General features: G+C 44.4%; 1 protein-coding gene across 3 annotated transcripts in view; it reads right to left on the bottom strand.

Annotated features, from left to right (window-relative positions):
* Positions 1 to 25,100, bottom strand: part of CHCHD6 (coiled-coil-helix-coiled-coil-helix domain containing 6) — a 3,402,742-nt gene that overhangs the window by 2,298,384 nt on the left and 1,079,258 nt on the right. The window contains exons 5-6 of one of the 3 annotated variants that reach the window (XM_069643378.1): positions 24,035 to 24,100; positions 19,156 to 19,176 (exon numbers count right to left, since the gene is read on the bottom strand). The exons of the other annotated variants lie outside the window; for them this stretch is intronic. Of the exons in view, the coding sequence (XP_069499479.1) occupies positions 19,156 to 19,176; positions 24,035 to 24,100 (87 nt within the window). The remainder of the gene's footprint in view (positions 1 to 19,155; positions 19,177 to 24,034; positions 24,101 to 25,100) is intronic. 3 annotated transcript variants of the gene reach the window in all.

Raw genomic sequence — 25,100 nt, 5'->3', positions numbered from 1 at the left:
GCAGGGGTATCCACACTGCAAGATTTTCGGTCGAGGAAGCCCCTAAAGTCAGAGGAAGGTAGACTTTGCGACAACGGTCTCTGGGTTGTGAAAGGAGTCTTAACCAGGAACAACTAGGACTTAGCTGTCTGAGTGCTATCCTTCGTCTTGGTGAACTCTACATCTGTTGTCGAATGAAAGAGCTCCTTCCCATCAAACGGAAGGTCCAACACCTTTTCCTGCACTTCTTTCGAGAATTTAGTTGTATGCAACCACGCCTGCCGTGAGGTATCAACCCCCAGCATAAGGCCCCGAGCCGAGGTGTCTACGTGATATGCTGCAGCCTCCAGGAGATCCTGGGCCAGCGTCTCGACCAGGATAAACTCCTCAAACTCTGACAGACCTTTCCACATCCGCATATTAGCTCCCGCTAATACCAATTCGGCGTTGGCCTGCCTGAGCTGCAAGGCCGAGTTGGCAACGATTTTCCTCCCAAGGGAGTCAAGAAGCTTGTCCCCCTTTCCCAGAACCTGAGTAGCCGTCGTGGAAGAGGATGCTGCAGGTCTGGATTGCAAAGTGGCCGCGGCCACCAATGTGGAGGAGGGGGGCTGACAGGACGACAGGGCCACCTCTTCCGAAGAATGCAGCCTGTATCTCGCATCAATCTTCTTATTGACAAAAGGTCCAGAGTGTGGCTTTTCCCAGACCCTGAGGACCTCGGCCAGAATGACCTTCTGCAAGAAGAGGCCGGTACGCTCCGAAGGAGACAGGGTGAAGGCCCCAGAAAGCACACCCTCCTGCTGAGCGGGTGCCTCGGGCACCAGAACATCTAAGAAGCACATCATGTCCAGTACCCGGTCATGAAAAGCTCTAATAGAGCGGGGCAGGTCCTTGTTGTCCTGATCGCCCTGCGCTTCAACCGATAGGTCAGGATCCTGCTGAACCGTGTCAGGCGCTGCCTTGTCCACAGGGACAATGGGGGCAAAGGCGGAAGAGTCGGGGGAGGAACCACAGGCAAGGGAGGCACCGGCGGAACCACCGGAGGAACAGGTGGAGCCGGAGGCGCGGGTGAACATATCTCCCTGAAAAGCCCTTTGAAATATTCCCTCATGGGGTCGGTACGCATTAACATTTGATAAGTACCGAAAAAGGCCTCCTCCGGAGACTGATTCGGAACCTGAGGAGGCCTCTCACGAGGTGGACAAATCCAGGGACGTAACGGGGAAGGGTGCCACACAGGCCCCTCCTCCGACGTATCCACATAAATCAAAGGTGCCGACCCTGCAGGAAACGAAACATTGTGCAGAAGAGGCATCCGGACGTTCCAGTCATAAACTGCCCGATAAGGATGCGCACAAGGGACTCTATGTTCACCCAAGGAACCCAGCCCTACACCTGAGGCCGATGGCGTAAATGTAGGGGTAGCATTCAAAATGGCCGCAACGGTCGTGGCGGGAACAGGCACCATTTTGTCATCGTCTGAGGGGAACTGCGGCATTTGAGGAAGTGAGGCAGGGGTCCCCATCGATGGATCAGGGGTTTTAACTTTAGCCTTAACATAAGGAACCTCAGCAGAGCCGGTACTATGAGGCCTGCGACATTCCAACCACCAAATCAGCCTTCCCAGGAAGGACCTCAGCCTTGCCGGTAAAAGAAGAGCTTTCCTTCTTTGCCCCCTCAACAGATCTGGTGTCGCCGCAAGAGTGGGAACGGTGAGAAACAGCCTTCACCTGGGAGGCCTTATCCGCGCGGGCCACGAACATCCGTTCGGTAACAGCAGACCCCACCAAGGCCTTGGGGCGCACCCCGGTCTTATTTTTGAGGGAAGCCGACAGAGGGGCCTCAGAGCGAGCTCCGGTATCCCATGATTCAATAGAACTGGGTCTACAAACAGCCCCCAGAGGAGACCCTCGGAGAAAACTCTGGTACAATTATTAGGCCCAACTGGCACCTCAGGGCAAACCCCGGTGACAGAGCGATCAACGCCCCTCCCGGCCCGAGAGGAACCTGGAAAGGTATCCCCCGGCTGGGGTGCTCTGAAAAGTAAAGAACTTAACGGGCGTTTTTTCTTCTCGTCGATGAACGCCTGAAAATGTGAAGGAGGAGTTTGTCGCAACACCTCCTCCCACTGCTCCAGCCGACATTGAAGTGCCCGGACCGAAAGGGAGTCGCAGTAAAAACAGGAGTCCCAACAGTGATCCAGACCCAAGCACTCTAAACAAAGGGGAGGGGGATCCGCCCTCGCAAGACGACAGTGACACGATGAAGAGTCTGGAAAGTCTAGTTTGAACGATATAGACAGTCTAGTACACAATCGCTAGCGAGAGCCAGAGAGGAAAAAAGGGAAGAAAATCTTCCGAGGATGCAAGTGCGTCCAGCCCCGAACGAGCAGAGAAAAGGACTGATGGGCGAAGCACGGGGCGGCGCCAAGGTGGGCGGGGTTATGGCCGCGTGCCGGGCCCCGCGCAGAAAGAGAGGAAGGACACATTTTTTAAAACATTTTTTGGGATGCTTTTTACAAAGTGCTCCGGTCCCGTCCCACAGGATGGAGGGATGTCCCATAAGTATGGAGGAAAGGTGGCGGGACGTAGGAGTATTTTAGTATTTAGTATAAATGGCTAAAGCGAAGGGAACTCCGTGATATGCTTCCGACAAGTATGGCGGAAAAAATCAATCTGAGGGTCCCATACGCGTGAGGGATCATGGATACAGTGGATGTCACACTACGGATAGTATTACTGGCACGCCCTATTTCGACGCCCCTTTTCGAGTTTCGAAAAACAAACGAATACTCTGCAACTTCCATTAGATGTCGGCCTATTCAAAGCATGTGATCTAAGCAGATTCCACAAGCCTTAGAAATATGTATTATAGTAGTGTTGGATTTGTTCAATAATTACTTTGTGTTGAAACTCAAAGGCCTTGAATACATGTATATGTATTTTTAATATATATACACCTAACTGGGAGTGATTTGTAGTGTCCTTCACTCTGTGAGCTCATTGAGGTCTTTCATTCACCCTCACCCCTGCTGAGACCTAGTCTTGACCGCCGCCAATGCTACCTTGATTGGTCAGGCTTGTCCAGAAGCTTTCCCTGTTCCAAGAAACTAGGCTGGCCTCCTGAACATCTGCCCACCAGGTCAGAGCAACTGAGCCTAGCAGCCCACACCTGAAGGAACCTGGGAGGCATAAAAGGAAGGAAGAGGCAGTGAAAGGAGCTGGATCTGTGACTGCAGTGCGATCCGTAGCAGCAGAAAGAAGAAGGCATGAAGCAGGAAAACCAAGCTGAAGTGGGAGAACAAGAGAGACGCCCGAACGTGGAACCAGCAGATTTCACCTGAGCGTTCTGAGAGTCCTGTTCCCCCAAATTCTGAAGTGCAGAAGCTGCGCAGTGGAAGACGTGCAAGAGAGCTGCGTTTTCCCATGTGAGCCTGATTGCTGTGGTGGGCATGCAGAGACGATGCTGGAGACCGAGGCATGGAGCAGTTGTCAAGCCATGGGTCTTAGGAGCGGGAGAGGCTTCAGAAACGTGTGCCCCGATTGGAGACCCCTTCACAGACGTAGGGTGTGGGTCCTAATGAAGTCAGAAGCAGCAGAAGTTATAGCAGAAGTCGGGAAAGCAGTGCGACCCGCAGAGCAAGTGCCAAAGAAGCCGGTGTGTAATGGACGGCCTTCTAAAACCCTGCACGAGCATTGCCGGCAACAGTATACAGCTTTGTGATAACTTGTGTAAGAGTAAAATCGAACAAAACTTTTTAGTTGAATCTAATGTCAGCCCAAAACTTAAATATAGTACTTGCGTACACTCTGGGAGTTCCGTTTACTCGCATATAAGGCTAGCGCTACTAAAATCCATTGTTCAATTGTTAAAGGGATAGTTCACTACCATTTTATTGGCTAAAAAGATGGCCCATAATCAAAAATATATATAAAAAATATTTTTAAACAAAGGTACTATGTAAACTTTTGAGCAAATGAGGCTTAAACTCAAAAATTTCAAGCACTATGAGGCGTTCATTTTATGAAATGGATGAGCCTCCTGTGCTTCTGTTAAGCTCTGCCCTTGCGGCACTAATGAAGCAAAAGCCAGCCAGCTGTAATAAACAAAAGCCACCACTGGGTGGATTTTGCTTCATTATTGCCGGAGAGCAGAGAATGCAGGTAGGATGGCTGCATGCAGATATATATCACAGCCAGCGGTAGAGAGGGGGAAGCAGAAACTGAAACAAATACAGGGGAATTAGGGGTTTGGGCATTTATTTATTTATTTAATCATTTCTATGGCGCTGGTAACTCGCATGTTTCGGGGCGCAGATACATGGACACGAAAGACAAACAAAAGACAAGGCGAACATAGAAGACAAGACTAGAGCTAGGTGCTTAGCGCATGAATCTGGTTATACCGTGAAGCTAATATTAATTGAAGAGATGGGTCTTCACCAGTTTTGACATGATGGATGGGATGGGAGGGGAGGAAGGAAAGGAAGTCTCATTGTAACGTTTTTCTAGCTGGGGAGGGTTTGGGGATAGTTGGCTGGGACATGGAGAGGGGGAACAGTTACATGTGGGGCAGTGATATTTAATGTTTTCTTTTATATGATCCTCCACAAAGTGTTCTAAAAGAATTACATTTTTCAATAACAGATCAATTTTTAGCTCCATTCGCTGCAGAGGATATTCTATCGGCTCTCTTGGTACATTATTTTTGATGTCTGTACGGTCTGTTAAAAAAATGTGTTAGGTATACATAAATTAATGGTTATTAATTGGTTTATATAGAGAAGTATACTGTCTACCATTGGTATCACTGTCTTCACTCATTTCATCCAGAAGAACATTTTCTTCCAGCCATTCCAAAGAACTGGACCTTTCTGTGTTAAAAAAAAAAAATTGTTTTAGTATACCCAATACAGAAAGTTTATAAATATATACAATAAATGTAGTGTACTCACTAGTTTCTTGCTAAGTTTTGCTGTTACTGCTGCATAGGTGTCCTGTTGATTTTTTGCTGTGCAGTTTCTGTGAGGTAATTCTGTTGGAGGCATATTTATTGTGCTTTGGTTGTTCCACTATGTTGCATATGCTATGGAATTGGACTGTTAGTGTCTTACATACGCAGTTTCACTTATTATTTATTATGGAATGTAATTTATTTATGTGTTGCTTTTTGAACATAATCCAGACGTGGACCCGTTGCTCACTGCTCTTAGAGAGGCACAGCTTCACCTCACTGATGATGCCGAACTAGGCTGAAACACGTGTCTGGGGTTGCTGTGGTACTCTTGTTCAGAGGAGAATTGCCCAGCATTTAGGTGCTGGTCTGTCCCTGGGCAGGACAAAGACTGATATGTGGGGAAATTTCTTCTCTGTGAAATGAACAGTGAGCTAAAGACTTGGTTCAGACTCTCCCAGGGGCCATCCACCCAAGAACAAGTCAATGGGCTGTGTTCGTGCTGGTAGAGAGTTTCCCAGACCACCCTCTGTTTTGCTTTTTGAACAGGTTTAGTGTTTTTTTTGGATGATATAACAATGTAAGATATCCCATGAATTTTTGGATAGTGTTGATGTTGTCAGTCCGTCCGGGACAGGCGCATGGTTGGCAGATATCAGACGTAGTAGCGCAGGTAGGGGGTTTAGTATGTTCTATGTTATATGTATATAAACTAAAGGCATCCTAGTAAACGTTTATCAAATTTACATTATCTATATATGTGATTCAGTGAAAAAACGTTTGTTACAGGAACGTTATGCTTAAGTTGCGCTACTAAAAACCTATGAAATTCAGTGAAAAACACATTACATCATAGGTTTTTAGTAGCACAACTTAACCATAACATCCCTTTAACAAAGTTTTTTTCACTGAATATATATCACCGAAAACATAAAATATATATACATGTTTGCGTTGGCTTCAGCTTTGAGTCTCCTGGGCTCCACTGGGTCGGGGGAAAGCTGAAGCCACCGCAATGTTGTATTTATAAATGCTGCAGTTTTCTTTTCTAAGGTTCACAGGCTCCTCCGAGCCGCAGGTGCCCAGGAGACTCGAAGCTGAAGCCACAGCAATCATAAATACAATATTGTATTTATGATTTTCTTGGTTTTCTAATCACGGCAATCATCATAAATACAACAGCGTTGTATTTAATTGCCACGCCTTTGCTTGTAGGCAAGTGCAGGCAATTATGAATACTTCGCCAGCATCCGGCAGAGTTTTCATAGTTGCTGCCACTCTTTTCTATTTTCCCGTGTTTATAATTGCTCTGCCTTTAATTTGAAGTTTTCTGTGCTTCCCTGGGCTTGGGGAGCACCGAAAACGTAAAATGAAGGCAGCCTCCTCCATGTTCAGCTCTGCTCTGGCTGCAGTAAGCAAAAGCTCCCAGTAGGGGGATTTTGCTGCTTGATTAGTGCTGCCAGGGCAGAGTTTGACATGAACAGAGGAGGCTGCTTGAAATGACAAAATGGAGGCTCCCATGTAAACACTTTGAGCCTCGTTTGCTCAAGACTTTACTTGGGAACTTTCTTTAAAAAGATGTATAATATATGTTTTTGATTATTGCCCATCTTTTGGGAAATAATATTTTAAAGTTATGTTATGTTATCTGCACTTGTAGAGTGCACGGTCGCCCAAGGTGGCATGGCTCTGGAGAGGGAGGGCTGACCAATTAACAAAGACACAAAGTAAGGTGCTAGAAAAGAGGGGTTTTAAGCGCTCTTCTAAAGGCAAGATGATTGTGAATTTTCCTCATTGCGGAGGGGAGACCATTCCAGAGGGTGGCTGCAGCTATGGAGAAGGCCCTGCCTCCGATCCTAGCACGGCGATATCGTGGGACAACAAGAAGGTCTGCAGTGGATGAGCCTAGGTCCCGCCTTGGGAGATAATGGGAGAATTTGTCCTGCAAAAACTCGGCCCCTTCACCGTGAATGGCCCGATGCACTATACAGAGGGCCTTGAAGCGGCCACGCTGGCAGACTGACAGCCAATGGAGTGAGCGCAGCAGCGGGGTGATATGGGCTCCATACGGGGTGCCCGTCGCCAGCCTAGCCATCAGATTCTGTATACGCTGTAGCCTGTGTGTCAAGCCAATAGGCTGTGACAGATACAGCAAATTACAGTAATCTAAGCGGGAAAGAACTAGTGCTGCGACTACCGGAGGGCACATAGGTTCGGGTGTCAAAGGTAGAACCTTCTTCAGAACCCTGAGTTGGTGGTGAACTGCTTGGCACACAGCCATTTCTTGATCAGACATGGAAAGCGAGGCAGAAAGAATAACGCCCAGGTTTTTCACATTACTTACTGGGCTGGGGAGAGACCGAGGGAGGAGGGTCAAAAGGCAGTGGTCCACAGTGAGGAATACGGGGGGCAGCCCACCACCAGCACCTCGGTCTTGTCGCCATGGAGCTTGAGCCTGTTCTGATCCATCCAATCGCCAACGGCCCTCAAGCAGTCACAACGACACCTCAGCTTGATCTTGATCCATTTTGGGTGTCGTCGGCCTACGAATAACAATTGAGGCTGTGGGCGCGGATGAGGCATATCAGTCCCCAGATGTAAATATTAACCAAGATCGGGGACAGTGAAGAGCCTTGCAGGACACCGCAGGTGAGAAAACAAGAAGGAGATGAACAGAGGCATGGCAAGAGTCTGAGTGCGTTCTGATAGAAAAGAAGTGAACCAGGCAAGAACCTGGCCAAATATTCCGATCTGTTCTAGGCGTGATAAAAGGATGGGGTGGTCGACCGTGTCAAACGCAGCCGAAAGGTCCAATAGAATCAGTGCTCCAACCCCACCTGAGTCAGTCAACCAGCCTGGCCATATCATCTTGCACCGACACAAGCACGCTTTTGGTGCCTCTACCCGGTCTAAACCCTGCCTGTGCAGGATTAAAGACCTTTGAGGATTCCAAAAAGGTGAACAGTAGGGGGGCAATTAATGATTCTAATAATTTAGAAAGAAAAGGGAGCAAAGAGATTGGACGAAAATTAGCAGGGATTGTGGGGTCGAGTGAGGGCTTTTTAAGAAGAGAGACAACCCTCACAGATTTCGGCTCTGGGGGGACAAATCCAGATCGACAAGCATTATTTATTGCCGATGTAAGTTCAGCCAGGAGATCAGGAGCGATCTTCTTCAAGGTTTCAATAGGGATAGCATCCTCGGGGGAAGACAATTTAATTCTCTGGATAGCCGCTAGAACTTCTGCCTCAATGAAGAGGGGGGGAGAGAGAGGACGACCAATTAGTAAGAGGTTCAGTGAAAAAGACAGGGGGCAGTTTAGAAGCATTGGGAATCGCTGTAGAGAAGGATTTTGAAATATTGGTGCAGATGACTTCAATTTTATTGATGAAGAAAAAAAGAGATCATCGCACAGCTTTTGAGACTGTTTAACACGTGAAGTGAGGGTTTCAAAGGAAGCTAGAGACTTCACAATAGAGAAGAGTTTTCGGTTGACACATCACTGTTTCGATCTTACGAGAAAAGAAAAGTGGCTTTAATGTCAGCCAGGTAGATTGAGAGAGAAAACTTATATAATTCTCTAAGATCGGGATCATAATTTTTGCGCTATTTATGTTCCGCCTGCCTTACCTTCAGTAAGGTGGCTTTAAGTTGTTCCGAGAACCTGTGTTGGGAAGGTATCCTGCGGCTCTGAACCAATTTCAGCGGGACACCGACATCTGCAGGATCTAGAAACGACTGAGAAAGAGTACTCAGCGATAGCGGCCTGAAAGGGGCACAGTTGGTAGTTATTTGACCACGGAGTACTTTCGTATCAACCATGTGCCAGGGGCATAGTAACATTTTTGGCGGTAAAAGCTTGGTAGGGGGACTCGCAGATTTAAATGCACAAGTCACTATGTGGTGGCCGGACCATAACACACCACAGGTTCCATAATCCCAAGGCATAGCAATGAGTCCTTCGAGAATACAGATCAAGGGTATTACCATGGATGTGAGTAGGGCCTTGGATCAGTTAATGAAGTTCAAGGTCAAATAGACTATCAAAGAGCTTGGCACCAGCCTGGTTTCTGTGACACAGAGCAGTGCGGGTTGCCTGTTAGATAACAGTTCCAGAATTTCACCAGGATGAGCTGGGAGAGAGTATTCAATAGGAGTAGAGAAGGTACTCCAGTGGAGAGCTTTTTTCAGTGATGGTACTGGTGGAAACAGGACTGACAGGGATAGGGCTGTTCCACCCAGCTAGCCATATTGTATTAACTGGTGCTAGGGAAAGCAGGATACTGCTACCAAGCCGTTCCCCCGTCCCATCCCGGCACAGACGGGCTTGCGCTGGCGGCGCGTTGAATAGAGTGATCTATTCCTTTAAAGATACTTTTTCTACGTAAAGGAGGGGTCGAGTCTCCAATTAAGGGAGTGAATGCTGCAAAGACCATTACTGAATACTTAACATTGACAATACAATTGTGGAAACCTTTAACCTATGAAAAGTATATCAAAGGGTAGTCACGTGTGCGTAATTGTAGTTCCTAAAGTCCAGACTTAACCCTATCCTTCACTTTCGTCAAAGAATACAACTGTATACCAATTTTTGAACCTTGAAATCTATATCAGGAAGAGGTTGCATGTGCCCAATTGTGTTTCCCACAGAAATACTGAATCTTATAATATACTTGAATGTGACATACCTTTCATTTATAAGAAGTTGAAGTGTATACACTGTTGAAGAGAACAAGCACTGGCCATGCCAAGAGCGCCCTATACTAACAGTCAAACCAATGTTTCTCAAAGTTAAAAAACAATCCAGCTGTACTGTAAAGTTACTAACAGTAATTGGTTTAAATCACCAATGTTCAAGCATTGCCTGAACCTAAGAGAGTGGCACAAAGCCTTTTGGGTAATTGATTGGGCTGATAGCTGGCAGAAAGGTGCAGGTAAAGTTGGGGAAGAGGAACTGGCAACCTGAAAGGACTATTTTGAAGTAGACTCAACCTCTAGTGCCCAAGACTGTGGAAGCCAGAGAGAAGAAAATCTTAAAGGCAAACCCACATTGTTATTGTGGCAGATTGCCTCTCTTGTCTAAGAAGCTGCACCTTTGAAGAAAATTATTTAGCGGAAGAATGCCCTGCTGACCTGAAGCGGTTAAAGTGCATTACAGCATACCTTGTCTAAACCGGTCTAAAAGTCCAATTCATTGAAGCTCTGGTAGTATTCCAAAATACTGAAGCTGTGGTGGTATGTATGGTTGTCAGTAGATGGAACATTGCAATTGTCTAAGCAAAGTGGAATACTGTGGGACGAAGGTGACTGCTCTCATGGTGAAGCAAGTATAACTGTGGTTGTTGAAGTGGAAGCAGCAGCAATAAGAATTCATCCTGACAAACATACCATTATGAGTGCTAAAACTGTAATTAAAGAAATCTGAACTATTAACCAATAACTGTATTATCATTGGCAGGGTGGATATTGCATTTCCTTTTGAACTGTGGCACATCTTTTTCAACATGTAACAAAGCATCATGGCCAGAATTACCTTTGGGGCTATTTTGCTGTAAAGCAGTAAGTGGATATTTTACCCAAGAGAGGAGATTTGCTGCCAGTGGTTTTTGAAACTTTGACTTTGAAACATCAAGAACTGATTCAAGACATTTCTTTAATTGGTTGAACATTTGCTGAAGTGACTGAATCCTGGGCACAGGAAATTACTCAGGACATTAGAGGGTCATCCAGGAACTGTGAATGTTGTTTATGTCATGCAAATTGGCGTATTGTTTCTTTATGTATTTGTTGTTTAGTGTGAGGGCCAGTTATCCTGTGTTAGAGTGTAATCCCTTAGCTTTGGGTAGGCAGGAAATTCTTCTGCAGAATAGGGACAGTAAGGCATTTTCACATATTTTCTTCATAAATAACTTCATTTATTACTTTAATAATAAAATGGCATATTTTGAGAAATCTTCAAACATTTGTCCACTTCGCATTACTGACCTCTCACAATATTCTTTATCATCTGTTGCAGGTAAATGATGTTGGTAAAGTACAACACTTATAAAATCATATTTGGCGAGTCTTCAGCACATTAACCATATTTCTAAATACACTTTGCGTGCAGGGGACTTGCTGATCCAAAATTCTTGAGATTCAGGGGAGGTAAGGATGCGTGTTCAGGTGTATTCACAGACTCAACCCTGAATGTATTCCGAGGCCAGGCCGTACTCGACCAGTCTACTCAGCACCCCTCAGCTAGCACTTGCCTTGGGCACCCTTCCCTGACTAACCTGATTTTGGTCCACCCCGGCCTTGTAATAGCTGATCCTTGCCCCCGTTAGCCCTTGCACATGCCCTTCTTGGCTCCCATGAGCACTTGCCCAGCCCATGGGGTCCCTGGCGCCTGCACTTCTCCCTCCCACCTCCCATTTTCCCTCACCACACCCTTCCAGCCCGATCCCACACTTCATGTCACTGCACTTGAATGATCCGACTGTCACAAGGTCTAGTAAGACCATTTTTACTGTTATGCTTTTGTCCTCTGAGCCCCCCAGCATCCCTCTCCCCATCATCTTGTGGCAACTTGAAACACTTGTGTATAGGCGCCATACAAATGTCCAATAAATAAATAAAAATAAATAGTCCTCAACTACCATCCACAGACCACCAGTTACAAGGAGAGATATGTTCTCTCACGTCCCTGTCATCAGGGCCAGCACAACGACTGAGGCAGCAAAGCTTCCAGAGTGTACCTACTTGCTTGCACAAGTCCTTCAGTAAGCACAAGACGCAGGCTCTGCTGGTTACCAGCACTCTTTGGTTTGCCCCTTCTGCCTCTTCGTGACAAGTTCGCAAAGATAGCAGAGGTTCCTGAACATGGCAACACAGCTGTGCTCACAAGGTCAAGTGAAGTATCCATGATGACCTAACCATTGTCTGGCAAATAAAGTGTGTGTTTGCTAACACTGGGAGAGTTTTGGTGTTAAGAGAGGTTTTTGAGTGCACTGCTGTGGACCACACAATTTGTTTTAGAGTGGATTCCTCTTTGCTCATCAGGACATGTCCCCAAGTATGACAAGGTACTGTATGGGTGCAGACACTGGCATTGAATAGGGAAATTGGAAGCAGTGTGAGGGGTCTGTAAAAAGGCCCATCTTGCCCGAGCCAAAAGGAGAATGTCCCTGCCTATGAAAACCAAACTAAAGTAAGTTGACCTTGTGTCCAAAAATACATCTAGCCCTCGCACTAACTTACAACAGCAAAGGGTACAGTATCATTTCTATTTTAGCCTTAACCAAGTTATACGAAATATTATGCATATACAGTTTGAAAAAAACAACCCTTGTTTCCAGGATTTCGTTTCCCTTCCCATAAATGGTTTCAGGAAAAAGAATTTGAAATACTCAGTTTCAGCAAAGTACCATTAAAGGTAATGAAGATAGATCTTTCCTGGGTTTTTTCCTTAGGATGACAAGGAAATTGCTTTGGCCAGCCTAACGATTATAAAAGACTGTCTTTCAATATACTGCATCCCATATTGTAAAAAGAACAAACATTTTCAGTTCAACAAAAGCTTGATATAACAAATTATCATCACACCAAAATCTTGGATTGCCCGGTTTACTCCTCTAAGGAAGGCATGTTATCAAACAGTGAAGACAGACACTAGTGATCACAGTTCAAGCGTGTTCATTGAACTTCAATTGGGTTTGAAAAAGGTCTATGTAATCCTGAATCTAAAGATGGGAGCAAGCTACGACCATCAAAAATAAAAACGCAGTCTTAAAAGAGTCTGGTCAATAAAAGGGCCTATACTAATAAACATCCTTAATTCTAAATACAAATGGCGTGGGAAACAATGTTATAAAAAAACAGTGTTCAAGAAATTATATGCCAGGATATTTGAGCGGTTAGCTTCCCTTCCCCACGTTTTCAACACGGGACAAGGAAGCACACTCAAGCTTACCACATGCTGTGGCTTTTCTAGCATGAGCATTCAGTTCAAAATCTCAGTATCAGGACCTTTTTGTGCCAAAGTCTCTTCGCCATTCGAAGTCTCTTATTTCAAAGGGCCTAATGTGGCAAAAATTCAAAGTTCGTTTCTCTTAATAATTCTCCTATGCACAACTTCTCTGGTGATTCACTGTTCACCCCGGGTCAGCCTCCGCCAGGCTCTGACCAAATTTCTCTCATTTTCCAAACTTTCTTTACTATATCAAAATCGAAGACTTTCGACTCTGGCAGGATTTTGCTTGACCTGTCGCAGTACCACTTCGATTCACAATTCTTTGCTCTCTTATTAATATGTCCCTTTTAACTTTCACTTCTGCCGCTTCTCAGCTGGACACCTTACAAAGCCCTTCGATTGAGCATCTACGCAGTACCGGACCACTCCGTCAAAGGTATTGTCTCTTCAAAGATCAAACACTCATCAGCAGTTCAACTTTACCTGTGTCTTTTATCACACACGTTTTAACAATGTTCATTCCAGCGCTCGCAATACAGTGTTGCTGCTTGCAACCTTGGCTTCAACACAGACCGGTCTTGTATCGGTCTCCCCAATTCACCGTCTGTGTCGATTTGACTGACGTCGCTTTGTTCTTGGAGCCAAGGAAGATCCCACAGCAGCTGCTGCTTCTCCCCGGCTTGATTAGTGACGCGGGAGGGCCGTGGGTATCTCCGACACACAATACAGGATTTTTCAACCTTGTTTCCTGATCTTATGCTTTCTAATCTCGAGGGCTCTTGAAAGTAACAGTTTCTTGTCAGAAAGGTCAAGGGAATGTCCCTCCTTGCAATCCCCTCCTGTTTTGCTGTCTTTCCTCTTCCGTTCAGCTGTCGTCTCGAAACTGCCGTTTCCTTGTGTGCTTTGCCTCGCTCAAAGTGTGCTTTCATGCTCAGCTTTTTATCCGTATGAGGAAACTTAATGGAAGTTAGGTGTGAGTGATGGTCAGTAATTGTCTGCCCTCGTCTGACCATTGTATTGGGACACGTCAGGGATACTTCCGGGTGTTAGTCTGTTTTCTCCCAGAGCGGGGTGTGTCCGTGTGAAAGTGTTTGTGCAGGAAAGGGGGGAGAGGAGAGTTAGAGTTCCTATGTATCCTATCTGACAGTATGGGGTAAAGGTGTTCCAGGAAAGAGAGGGATACCGCATCTCACCATCTGGTGTCCCACGCAGACTCCCTGAGGACATGCACTGGCCCAAACCCAGGGTCTAGATCCAAAGGCAATGGCCATGCAATGGCCACCTGGGAGAGAGATCCGCTGGCACTAGTAGGTGGTTCTCTGGTTTCTCGCACTCCCCTGCCAGGAATTACTTCCTTTTGGTACACACAGATTCCCCGTTGTACTCTCCTGCCACGTATCTTTTACCAAAGAAGGTTCACTTGAAAATTCTGTATATCTTGGTTTACTCTCCTGCCAGGAATATCCCCTGTTTGACTGTGACAGAGCTCCTGGTGTACTCTCATGCCAGGTCTCTCTCAAAAAGGTTTCACTACCTGATGGCTCTTATCAGGCTTCTCCACAACATTTATATCATTCTTAAATGTACAATTGTACCCCTACAGTGGCACAACATTGTTGACTTCAGTTAGTACTTGCACCAATATTCCCCCATACCGTCATCCTCTACATGAGGGTTTGTTCAAGCTTTTTCTATCGCATTCTCTTACAATGTCTCTTGGCAATGCTTGTTCCAAGTTTACCCCAACTGACATCTCATGTCAGGATAATTGTACAATGTTTGCCATTTTATTATCTCTGTAATTCTATTTGATCAGTATTGTTCAAGCACCTGTCGGAACACATGGGGGGTCAACACTATCAAATGCCCAACTCACTGGTTTCTCTTGGCATCTCCGGCTTGTGGATCGCTGTAGTGGAAGAGTTTTGTTTTGGGTATGAAGTCCACAACTGGTCAGGACCCCCCCCCCTTTTCAGGTTCTCCGCTTGCTTTGTGGTTACTCGCCAATACGGTTGCTGCTTTCTAGCTTGGCAGCTTCGTGGACAACCTGTCTGCGGGTTGCCGACACCTTAGCTGCCATTCTCTGGAGACTGTTAACCTATGTCAGGTCTTTTGGGGTGAGAAATGGCAGCACCATTTCTCCACTTCCCCGGTGCACTCCTGTACGTCAGCCTCTCTTGCGGCTCAGATTCCTGCTGCGTGCACTGTGCACTGTTCTGGTTTCTCCTTCACTTTCTGCCTTTGGTTCCCCTGTTCGCAGGTGTTTCCCTGATTGAAATGTCCTGCGCAGTTGAATGACTATACAACAGCTAGACTGCACCTTATTATTGACATCATGGTTGATCTTCTTTAAATCGTTACCCCTCTTCTTCATCCCAATACTTAAAGCTTTCTGGGAATTGAAGTCCAAAGGATTATCATAATGTTTTAAGTTCCACATTTGCATCTATATCACAATTATCTGCATTAGATGTCAAAGGAGTTTTAAATAGGTTAGGTACATTTGAAGGATACAGTTCTGCTTAAGATGTTTAACAGGAGTAGATTTTGAGCCTCACAATTAAGGGGTTCAAAATAATGGCAGCAAGCCATTAGGAACTCTGGAATTAGGATTTCTTCTTTACTGTCACGGGAAGAATACAGAGTCTCGCCTGTTGGAAGCTGCACTTCCTCCCCGACAGCCACATCCTCCCATGCGATCCACCCTTTTAATACCACCCCCAGGGTAAGGAGCAGGTACTGACTGCCTCCCTCTGGTCACATGGAAGGTGACTTTAGGCTGAGGATCAGTGATGACTCCGCAGGATTCATCACAGTAGGCAGTAGGTCTGCACTCCTAATCGCAGGTTTGTATCCATTTAATCTTTTGTTGACCTCCCAATCCGTGGGTGTTGCCACATTCAAGTTTTCAGGGCATCTTCCTGGGCTTTTGCTGAGGGTGGTTTAATGCTGAATCCAGAGATCATTCAATTATCTGGTGATGTCTTGTTTTGGCAAATGAAGCTCCAAGAGGCAGGCAGAAGCCATGATCATACATGGAATCATCTGTATCCGACTCCTGCTTGCAGGACCCAATGTTTGACTGCGACTACTAGATTTACATGGGGGTAACCCCCAGGAACAGCTTTTGAGTAGAGCAGGCTGTAACACCACTAGAATAATACCCAAAAGCTGGCATCACCCAGGAAAATAGACAGCCATGTGTGCATGGAGAGTTGTATGGAAGGCGCCTTTTGGACATCCATACCCTGCAAGCCTAAGTACCTCATAGGATCAATTCCAGAATTAGGTTCATAAGGGCTTTTGGAGATACAGCTCAAGAGATTATGTTTCACTAGCAAAGTCATCCATTGATTGTGGCAGCCTATTTCATACCTCTATTAGGCAGAATCACATGCAGTACCCTTAGGGAACACTACATGCAATTAAGACTGCAAGTGTCAGTACAATTTCACCTTTGGTACAGGCCTGTACTACACAGTAATGTGGTAGCAGTGGCTGAGCAGCCAGACTTATCTCAAGAGTAAAGTGAGCAGTACAACAGGTTACACAAAGGACTAGCATTCACAGTGGTTCAAACCAACATTTACTCAAGGTTTCTTGGTAAAAGAATATACATTTACACAGTCAGTTGCAAAACATTCCACTAGCAAGAACAACTCAATATCACACACTGGTATACTACAATGCACAACCAATATGTTACTGAACATGTTTAGCTCCCCTGAAGTGGGAGCAAAATGGCACTTCAGTTACTTTAAAAAGGGGTAAAAAGAAAAGGTTATAAGAAATTAAGCACAAATACTTTCATAGGCACGGCAAAGGGTTTCAGTTAACTACAACCAGTAATTCAATTCTAGGGCCTGGGCCAAAGTCAATGGTTCAGAGTCTTTGTATAGGATAGCACAGTTCTGGTAGTAAACGGTTAAGTCTTTGCCACGGTTTTTAGAAGGATTTGGTCAGACGAAAAGTCAAATGTATGTTTAGGGAAGGACAATCCTTCAAAGATGGGAAAGTTTCAAAAACTTTCACCGCGGCCAAAAGGATTTCCTGACCGCATTTGCACAGTACCTTTAGAGTGAAGAAGAGCTGTAGCTGAGCTGTTCCTGGCAGTTCGAGCAGATATTGCTGTTCCTGAGCTCCAGTCGTGGTGACAAAAAGGAGGACATCGGGAGGTTCCTGCACTGCCCAGGCAAGCTTGGCAAAACGTCGGTTTAAGGTGTAAGTGCCTTAAAGGCCCCAAACTGGTATCCTTCCCACTGGCTATCCGGTTTTCCACAGCACTCTGCATAAAATTCGACCAGGAGGGAACGGTGTCCAGGGGGCTTGTGAGTTGGTTGTTCCCACCAAACTCAAGGGAATAAGTTAACATTGAAGGGCTTCTCTGTGAATGTAGTTTCAGGCAATTCGGACCTGCAGCAGGGCTTCACCGGTCATCCAGGAGTTGTAGCAGTCGTCTTCCTTCAGCTTGTCTTCGGTTCTTACGTTCCAGTGGTCGACTCTGCTTTCCAAGTCCCAGAGACCTGCATTTAAACAGTTTTCCCCCATTCATTCCAGCCTGGCCATCACTCACACAGCAGTGCCGGATAGCCAGCCAGCCAATCATGCCAGAGTGCATCCAGGTTTCCTGGGAGACTACGCACAAGAAGTTTCGGGCACCTCCCTCACATCCTGTCCACCCCAGACACTCAGGCGCCAGATGAGGGCTTTAGCACTGAAGCCTGCCAAAGTCCAACAAACAAAGGGACCAAACCTGGTTTGGCGCACAGTGTTAAACACAAGGAGGACCTTTCCAAAAAGAAACAGCGAAAAAAGTTGACCAGAGTCTGTTTTTACAGATGGGTCTTAGGCGCCATATTGAAAAACATGGCTCAACCGATTTTTAGCTGCTGTTGTTCGCGGTCAGGAAAAATCATGGTAGTTTGATCTAAACCACTGCCACTAGCCATTTCAAGTAGGAAAGGGTAACATTTGACTGTTACATGAGTGTTTCGACTCAGGGGATGCTAGGCAACCCCTCCAGCACTCTATAAGAAGATTGGGTGTGCTGGGTCTGTAAATTTAAAGAGACTAGTAAAGTCAATTTAACTTTACATTCTCTGGGAGACAGTAGTCAGTCCCAGAGAAGGTGTTTAAACCTTGGGAAGTCTGAAAGACATCCCTGTGCCACTGCACTGAGGGTGCTGTGTGACACAGAAAAAGATGATGCCTATGGAGTTGTTTTAAAACTCCATATCCAAAGAACACAAAAATAAAACTCACATCAAAATACATGGAAGAGTGGGGAAAACAGCTCTCACTCATCCCAGGTAAAAAAATCAAATCCTAGAAATCCAGAAAAGTTTCTAGGGGGCTCAAAAAGTAAGGGAGATTAGCACATTCTTGAGAATTCTCCCTAACAACCTCCACAATTGCACTCTAGACAGGCGCCTCCGAATACCGACTCCTCAAGCACCTCTGAATACCGACTCCTCAAGCTTGTTTCCTTGCACCTTAGGACAATGGGCTGGCTTCCAATGTAGGCCACGACACACAAAGTACAATGTCTGATAAATAAATGACTAAACTGCACAGCAACCTAATACTTCAAGTGCAGGTCACTACATTATAACCGTGGCTGCAACATCCACTCGTTTGGCACATACCACTTAATTGTTCCTAGAACAGACTGCAAATGGACAAAAAGAAACTATTCGTCATGCCCACTAAAATATCACACTTTCGGGTCCCTCAGAAGGCTCTTTTAATTTCCCAAACATCCACGGTTAGGCTCAGGAAAGATTTATCTCTAGACGAATACCCGCTCATTGAACTTGAAGGTTGATCCAGTCACACACACTAGTACTTCAACAGCGCTGTGTAATGTGCACTCATTTCCCATTAAACTAGCCCATCTTCTTATACGCCAAAGCAAAGTCATGCCGTTGACGTCACTTAAGTTAGACCGACTTGCAGATGCATCAATATTCCAACATAGTTACACCACCAATTATAAAGACGGTTCTAATTTATAGGCAAGTTTCTCGCCTTCTGCATCAGCACTAAGCCATGTCTGCTATACTCTAAGTTAAAGCTCCTCGATGCCAAATCAACGGCCTGAAAAACTTAAGTTAAGTATGAACACCAGCAGAATTTCCACAAGATGGTTCGTAATCCATGTGCATGCATGCAACAGTAAGAGCATGATAAGTCAGGCACAGATGGCAGATCGAAATGCCAAAACACTGATAAGACATGCAAGAGGAAGAAAAGGATCGAAATATGGCACTTACCCATTCATCCAACTCAGCAGGCTTGCAACAAAAGAAAGAGGAGATGTGATTGTGATGAGATGTCCAATACCATTGGTGTTTTTAGTGCAGGTGTTGTTGGGCCACTATCTTGGGTATTGTGAGTCATCTATTTAAAGTCATTTTTGGAATGAAATCTCAACCGCTGGAACGTGTTTTTCTTTGAATGTAAAAACTTCTTCTGAATTGTTCTACAACAGTCAACGTTATATTAGGAATCTATTGGTGCACGTTACACATTCAAGTTGTCCTTTTAGATGATCCTTCCATCAATCCAAAAATGTCCTACTTGGGTCTCTCCCCAAATTCTAATAGTTTCCTTACAAAAAATAAATACCCATCCTGGTTTTCTTTTTTTTTTTTTTTTAAATACAAGTTAAAAAAAATGTAAACCCATCACTGAAAGTTTTTTTTTAATGATAGTACAGCCAAACGATTGGCTCTATATATAGTACATATCAGAATCACATCAAATTTAAACAATGCATTTAAACTGAACAAGTCCACGACAAAATAACAGCTAATAATACTTCAAGGGACGATTGGTAAAATACCCATCCCTTTTAGTAAGTGTTTGATTGTTAAACACAAGCTGGTGAGATGACAAATAAGGGGACTCCGGTTGCCTTAACTCCATAAGGTATCTACAGCTGAGAATAAAAACGCCTCAGCCCCGCCCCGTCGTTAATAGCACTTTATGATTTAGTTCAATTAGTGCCCCACAGGAGCAAAGTAAATGTTTACCTGTCTCTACTTCTCCCGTCTTAAAAAGCCTAGAAGTTTGCTCTTCCCTAATCATAGAGAATCTTGCGCCAATGACGTCGAGAATGTCAAAGACTGATTTTCACTCTCAAGTATTCTGTGCGAACGTATGAGTTAGGAAATCTTAAGTACAATGCAGGTTGAGTGGGGGGTGGAACAATAGCAATGTAATCTCTGCTGCTACACCTGGTGGCTAAATGAATCCAGTTTTGCTCTCTGTTAATTTCAGTTATTCCTTCCTTCAATGTCCTTTAAAAATGTGGACCTAGTGATTACCGAAAGGTTGAGTTTCAGACGCTAATTCAATGTGCAGTCATCTGTCAAGATCTCTGTATGGATGTCTTTCTAGAATACCTTGTCATCTTGGCTACTTCTATATACAAGGATGTTAAGAGTGTGTTGTGGTCTGCATTTACCAACTTCCAGTAATACGTAGGTCACTGGAGTAGTTTAAGAGACGTCACAGAGCAAATACTAATTTCACCCAGAAGAAATTCTGTCAAGGTTCTAGAGGGGAAAGCTTAAATCAAATAAATATAATGTTAGCACAAACATGTTTTCAAAATGATTTAAATGTTTTCAACAAAGCAAAGGAATGGTAGTAACCTCCTGCTCTGATCAAACTTCAAGACATTCAATAGACCACTGTATTTCCATTACAGACTGATCCATGACATGGGGCCTCATTACGAGGTAGGAGGTAGCCAAGGCTCTATTAGCACCATGGCTACCCCCTTACCGCATTCCGTGTCCGTGTTCCCGGAATAGGAACTTACCGGGTCATTCCGACCTTGGAGGACCCGGTAAATCCCCATTCCGGGAACCATTCCCTATTCCCATTCGAGCCCCCATAGGGAGCCCATTATTATCTCTGAAGTCCCTTAACAGGTCCCTTCCATAACGCCTGGTGAAACCAGGCGTTGAGGAAGGGACCCGCTAAGTGACCTCGGAATAGGGTGGTAAGGGATTACCGGCACCGTGTCCTTACCGGTGCCGGTAATCCCTTACCACCCACCTCGTAAAGAGGCCCATGGACTACATAGCAGTCATACTTGTTAGCCCCTACAAAAGTCCAGCCGGCAGCGCAAATGTCTTCATCAGTTATGTCATGCCTCCATTACCCATGTAATATACAATTAGCCACCAAATGCTCTCAAACTTTGTGATTGATCGCTCAATGTTGCAGTGATTTAGTTTCATCACTACCAAGTTCCACAATTTAACCTATCACATAACTAATCAAGGACCTGCCTTTACTTTGCAAGACCTGTTTTGGCACAGAACTAAAATGTCAATAGTTTAGATGATCTTCACAGCTACAGTATAGTAGGATTACAGAAGGATACCTGTGGTGTCTCGGATCTTAGCCAGGATGTGCTTCCAAATGTATTGAGCTTTTTTTGCAACTTCACCACATAAGAAAGATTCCTATTGCAGCCACAGTAGCACTGAGATGGAAGATTTACATAGACATTGGGGGGGGGGGGGGTTAAGGTACATTACATAGCCAATTTTCTAATAAATCTCCTTTATCATGGTGAACCCGGTTAGCTTGAAAACAACTAACATGAGCTACTTTTGGCTCCTCAGGCCAATTGGTGACTTAAAAACAGATATGATATATTAACTGAGCATTTGAGAATGTTCATAAAGAACAATTGGGACACATTTAGTACACATTTAAACAAAGTTTAGTTTAGTTTATTTGCTTATATAGCACACCAAACACAGAGATATCTAGGCGCAAAGGATTATATATTATGTAAAAAAAAATCATTAAGTTTGCCTCTCCTGCAGAAGTTAGATTTGAGGTCCACACTGTATTCACGCCTGGTTACCCAGCGGTACCTTGAGCATATTGGGTGTTGCCCTACACCCAGGATCTAGTTTTTGCTCCTGCACGTTGAATCGTCATTTCGGACCCTGGATCTCCGATGACTTACTAACTGTGATGAATCCTGTAGAGTCCTCACAGAACCCGAGCCTAAAGTCTGCTCCCAGGTGGCCTGGGGAAGGTGGCTGCTACCTGATCCTAACCCTGGGAATAGTATTAGCCCGGTGGATCAGCTGGGAGGAGAAGGCCACAAAGGGAATAGGCCAAGACTGGTAGGAGGGACGCAGTATTCATCTTCTTCGGAAGGTGACATTGCCCTAGTGCCCGAATACCTAATGGTGTGTTGTCAGAGCAAGGTTCCCCTTTCCAAAAGCACTATTAGTGTTGGAAAACCTCATGGTCAACATAACAATGACGTGTATAACAATCAAAGAATCAATACCATCATTTCTGGTGGTTATGATTCACCATTGGGTATAAGTTATAGAGCCAAGAAACAACCAGTAATTCGTTTAAATTCGTCTCTAAAAGCTACGTTTAATAAAAACTTTAAGCAGAACAAATTGAATAGGATAAAATAACTCAAGACACTAGGACCTTCAAGCCCCATAATGTTTTGAGTACTGGGACATGGAAGAGGAGCTCAGGGGCACAGAACTCTGATCCACATCCGAGCAGGACTTTTAACTACTTAAGACCCCTTCAGATGCAGACCAATTAGAACGCATCAGCTGTGTGAGCAGTAGAAGCAGAGAGAGGAGGCGGGGACCGCCTCTGCCTATTTAGCGTGTTGTGGTACTGAGAGAGTTGTAGGAGTTGTGCTTTTGAAGTGCAAAGATCGTACAGCGGGAGGAGGTGAGAGAGTAGCTCTCCTAATTCTGTGCAGTGCTTTGGTGGCTCGTGGGCCCCAGAGTACGCAAGGAGTGAAGCAGACTCCTTGCAAAGAAGGCGCGAGCATTGGAGGTGTGACAGGAGCGGTCAGGCATTTAAATCCCGACATGGGAAGCAGAAGCTGAAACAGTGGGTTGGAAGGAAGCGCAGAGGAAGACTGGGGAGGTGTTTGTATGCAATGTGACCCCGGTGGTGCTGTGAAACAGACCACTGCCTGAAAATAGAGATTTTGAATACCGACCTAATGAATTAAAGTACTTTCGGAATAATTCTTGCATTAAGAGAAATTGAAAGATGAAAGATTATATTAATTGTGCCCAATGTAAATACTTGATCAAGAGAACCAGTATTGCCTATGCTAAAGAAAGGGAAAAGATTATAAGTGCCATTGCCAAAGTAAAGTAGGGCCAGTACTTGATCAGGAGAACCAGCATTGCCTAAGCCAAAGAAAGGCAATCACAAATAAGACAGAAAAACGTTTTTCTAGAGAAAGAAACCTAAATCAGAGACATTACCAGCAGTTAATTGATGGAGTAGAAGAAACTCAAAGGTGGCAGGAAAGAAGCCCTCTTAACAATTATCAAGGGGGAGAGGAAATTAATCTACATTGCATGTGGCAAACAAGTCACTGGAATAAAAGGGATCAATGAGTATTATGCCCAGTACTCCAGATACGATTTTGAGGTGGGAGTATTTTATTCCCTATTTTTAAACTTTGAGAGTAAATGTGATTTCAAGGTAGTAAAAATTAATTTTCTCCTTCACAAGAGTGTAAAGCGTATATGACATCCAGCTGACATGCTACATAAAATAGTTAAATACCTATCTGGATTACCGCTAAAGTAAGTGAGTTTCCATTTCATTACACATGTAATCATTTCTTTTTTGCTTTATGACAGTGCTTGTACAGACTCCAGAGTCAGGTTTTGAATGTTATAAGTGTAGTTTTGAAGATTTGAAATAGGCTATGACCATTATGATTGCTGTAATGACAGCCACTCACCCATGCCGTTGACCATGTATAGTACCATTTACAACATTGCATGTTAAGGTTTAATGGACGTGTCAACTAGACATTGCATACTCACCCGTGACCCAGATAAGGTTTTGAGGTGTCATTAACGTAGACACTGTTTTAATAATTAGAGTGCAAATGGAATTATAAGGGTAGAAATAATTTGCCTTAGTAAGAGTAAATAGTATGGTGAAAGGCAACCAGAACAACAAAACTAAAACAGTTGTGCAGGAAAGATGTCATACTTCAAACAAGTAATTACATGTGTGAAAAATGTTCTCTCACACATTAATATGTATGAGCACATCACATAGATGCATCATGCACTGGTAAGATATCTCAGCAGGTTGAGCACTCACTGTGATATCCGAGAGATCTGCAGATCGCAGATTCGAATCCCGGCAGGGCCAACTCAGCCTTTCATCCTTCCAAGGTCAAAAAACAAGTATCAACTTAGATTGGGTGATAATTGTATGTAAATATGTTCTATGTACAGCACTTTGGCGAAAGCCCTATATAAATAACACATCATGCTTTTGTCATTGATGATAAATGCACACAACACAGGAACTCTGAAAAATACTTTGGTGAAATACAAGCAAGCATTCACTAAAGAGCATAATATGTTTGTTGAAATAATACTTCCCAATTTTATGAAGTTTCCATTTTATTAATGCTATAATCCGAAAATGCAAGGAACATAAACATGCATGCATTATGAAATGCATCATTTCCATTAACATGTACAGACCCAAAACAGAGCCTAAATTGAACAGAAAGAAACCATTCCCCTCTCACTGTGTCCTGTTTCTGACAGGCTCAGTGCGCGCAGTACAGAGAAAAAAAATCTGAACTGTTCCTACATGGCCTGCAATTGCATCCATGCAGATAAGAATCAAAAGAGGTGTTCTGGTTTCCATCAAGTCACTTAACAATTGCATTGCACTCTGCTCTCAAATGGTGAGCAAATGTACACGTTTAAGACCTTTATGAAGTTTGAAGTAGACTTCACCAAAAAGTACTTGTAGTAGTTGTAGGAGGAGTTCTTAGTGGTTAGTCCTGGCAGGTTAGTTAACAAGGAAGAAGACATTGAAGTACTGTTTTGCGGTTGAAGGTTGTGGTGGAAGTAAAGCGGCAAGGCCACTAGAATGGGGTGATTTGAACTGTGATCAAAACTCATCCTGACAAAATCTTATTGTTTATAAAGAGGTAAGGATATACTGAACAATCAAAGAGTGGAAAGATAAAGTCTTTTTGTTTGCTGAAGCAGAAAATTGTGAAAACATTGAGCAATCACATTAGAATAGTGATAAATATTGTGTTGCATTTGATCCAAGTTCAAAGTGGAAGGCTTATGGAGTGAAGAGAACTTTGTGTTTCATTTTGAAACAGACTTTGGATATTGAAAAGAACTTTCTCGACTGG

Source organism: Ambystoma mexicanum, chromosome 2p (assembly GCF_040938575.1).
Source record: "Ambystoma mexicanum isolate Mex_15411 chromosome 2p, UKY_AmexF1_1, whole genome shotgun sequence".
NCBI lineage: Eukaryota > Metazoa > Chordata > Amphibia > Caudata > Ambystomatidae > Ambystoma > Ambystoma mexicanum.
This window is presented reverse-complemented; position numbering and strand designations above follow the sequence as displayed.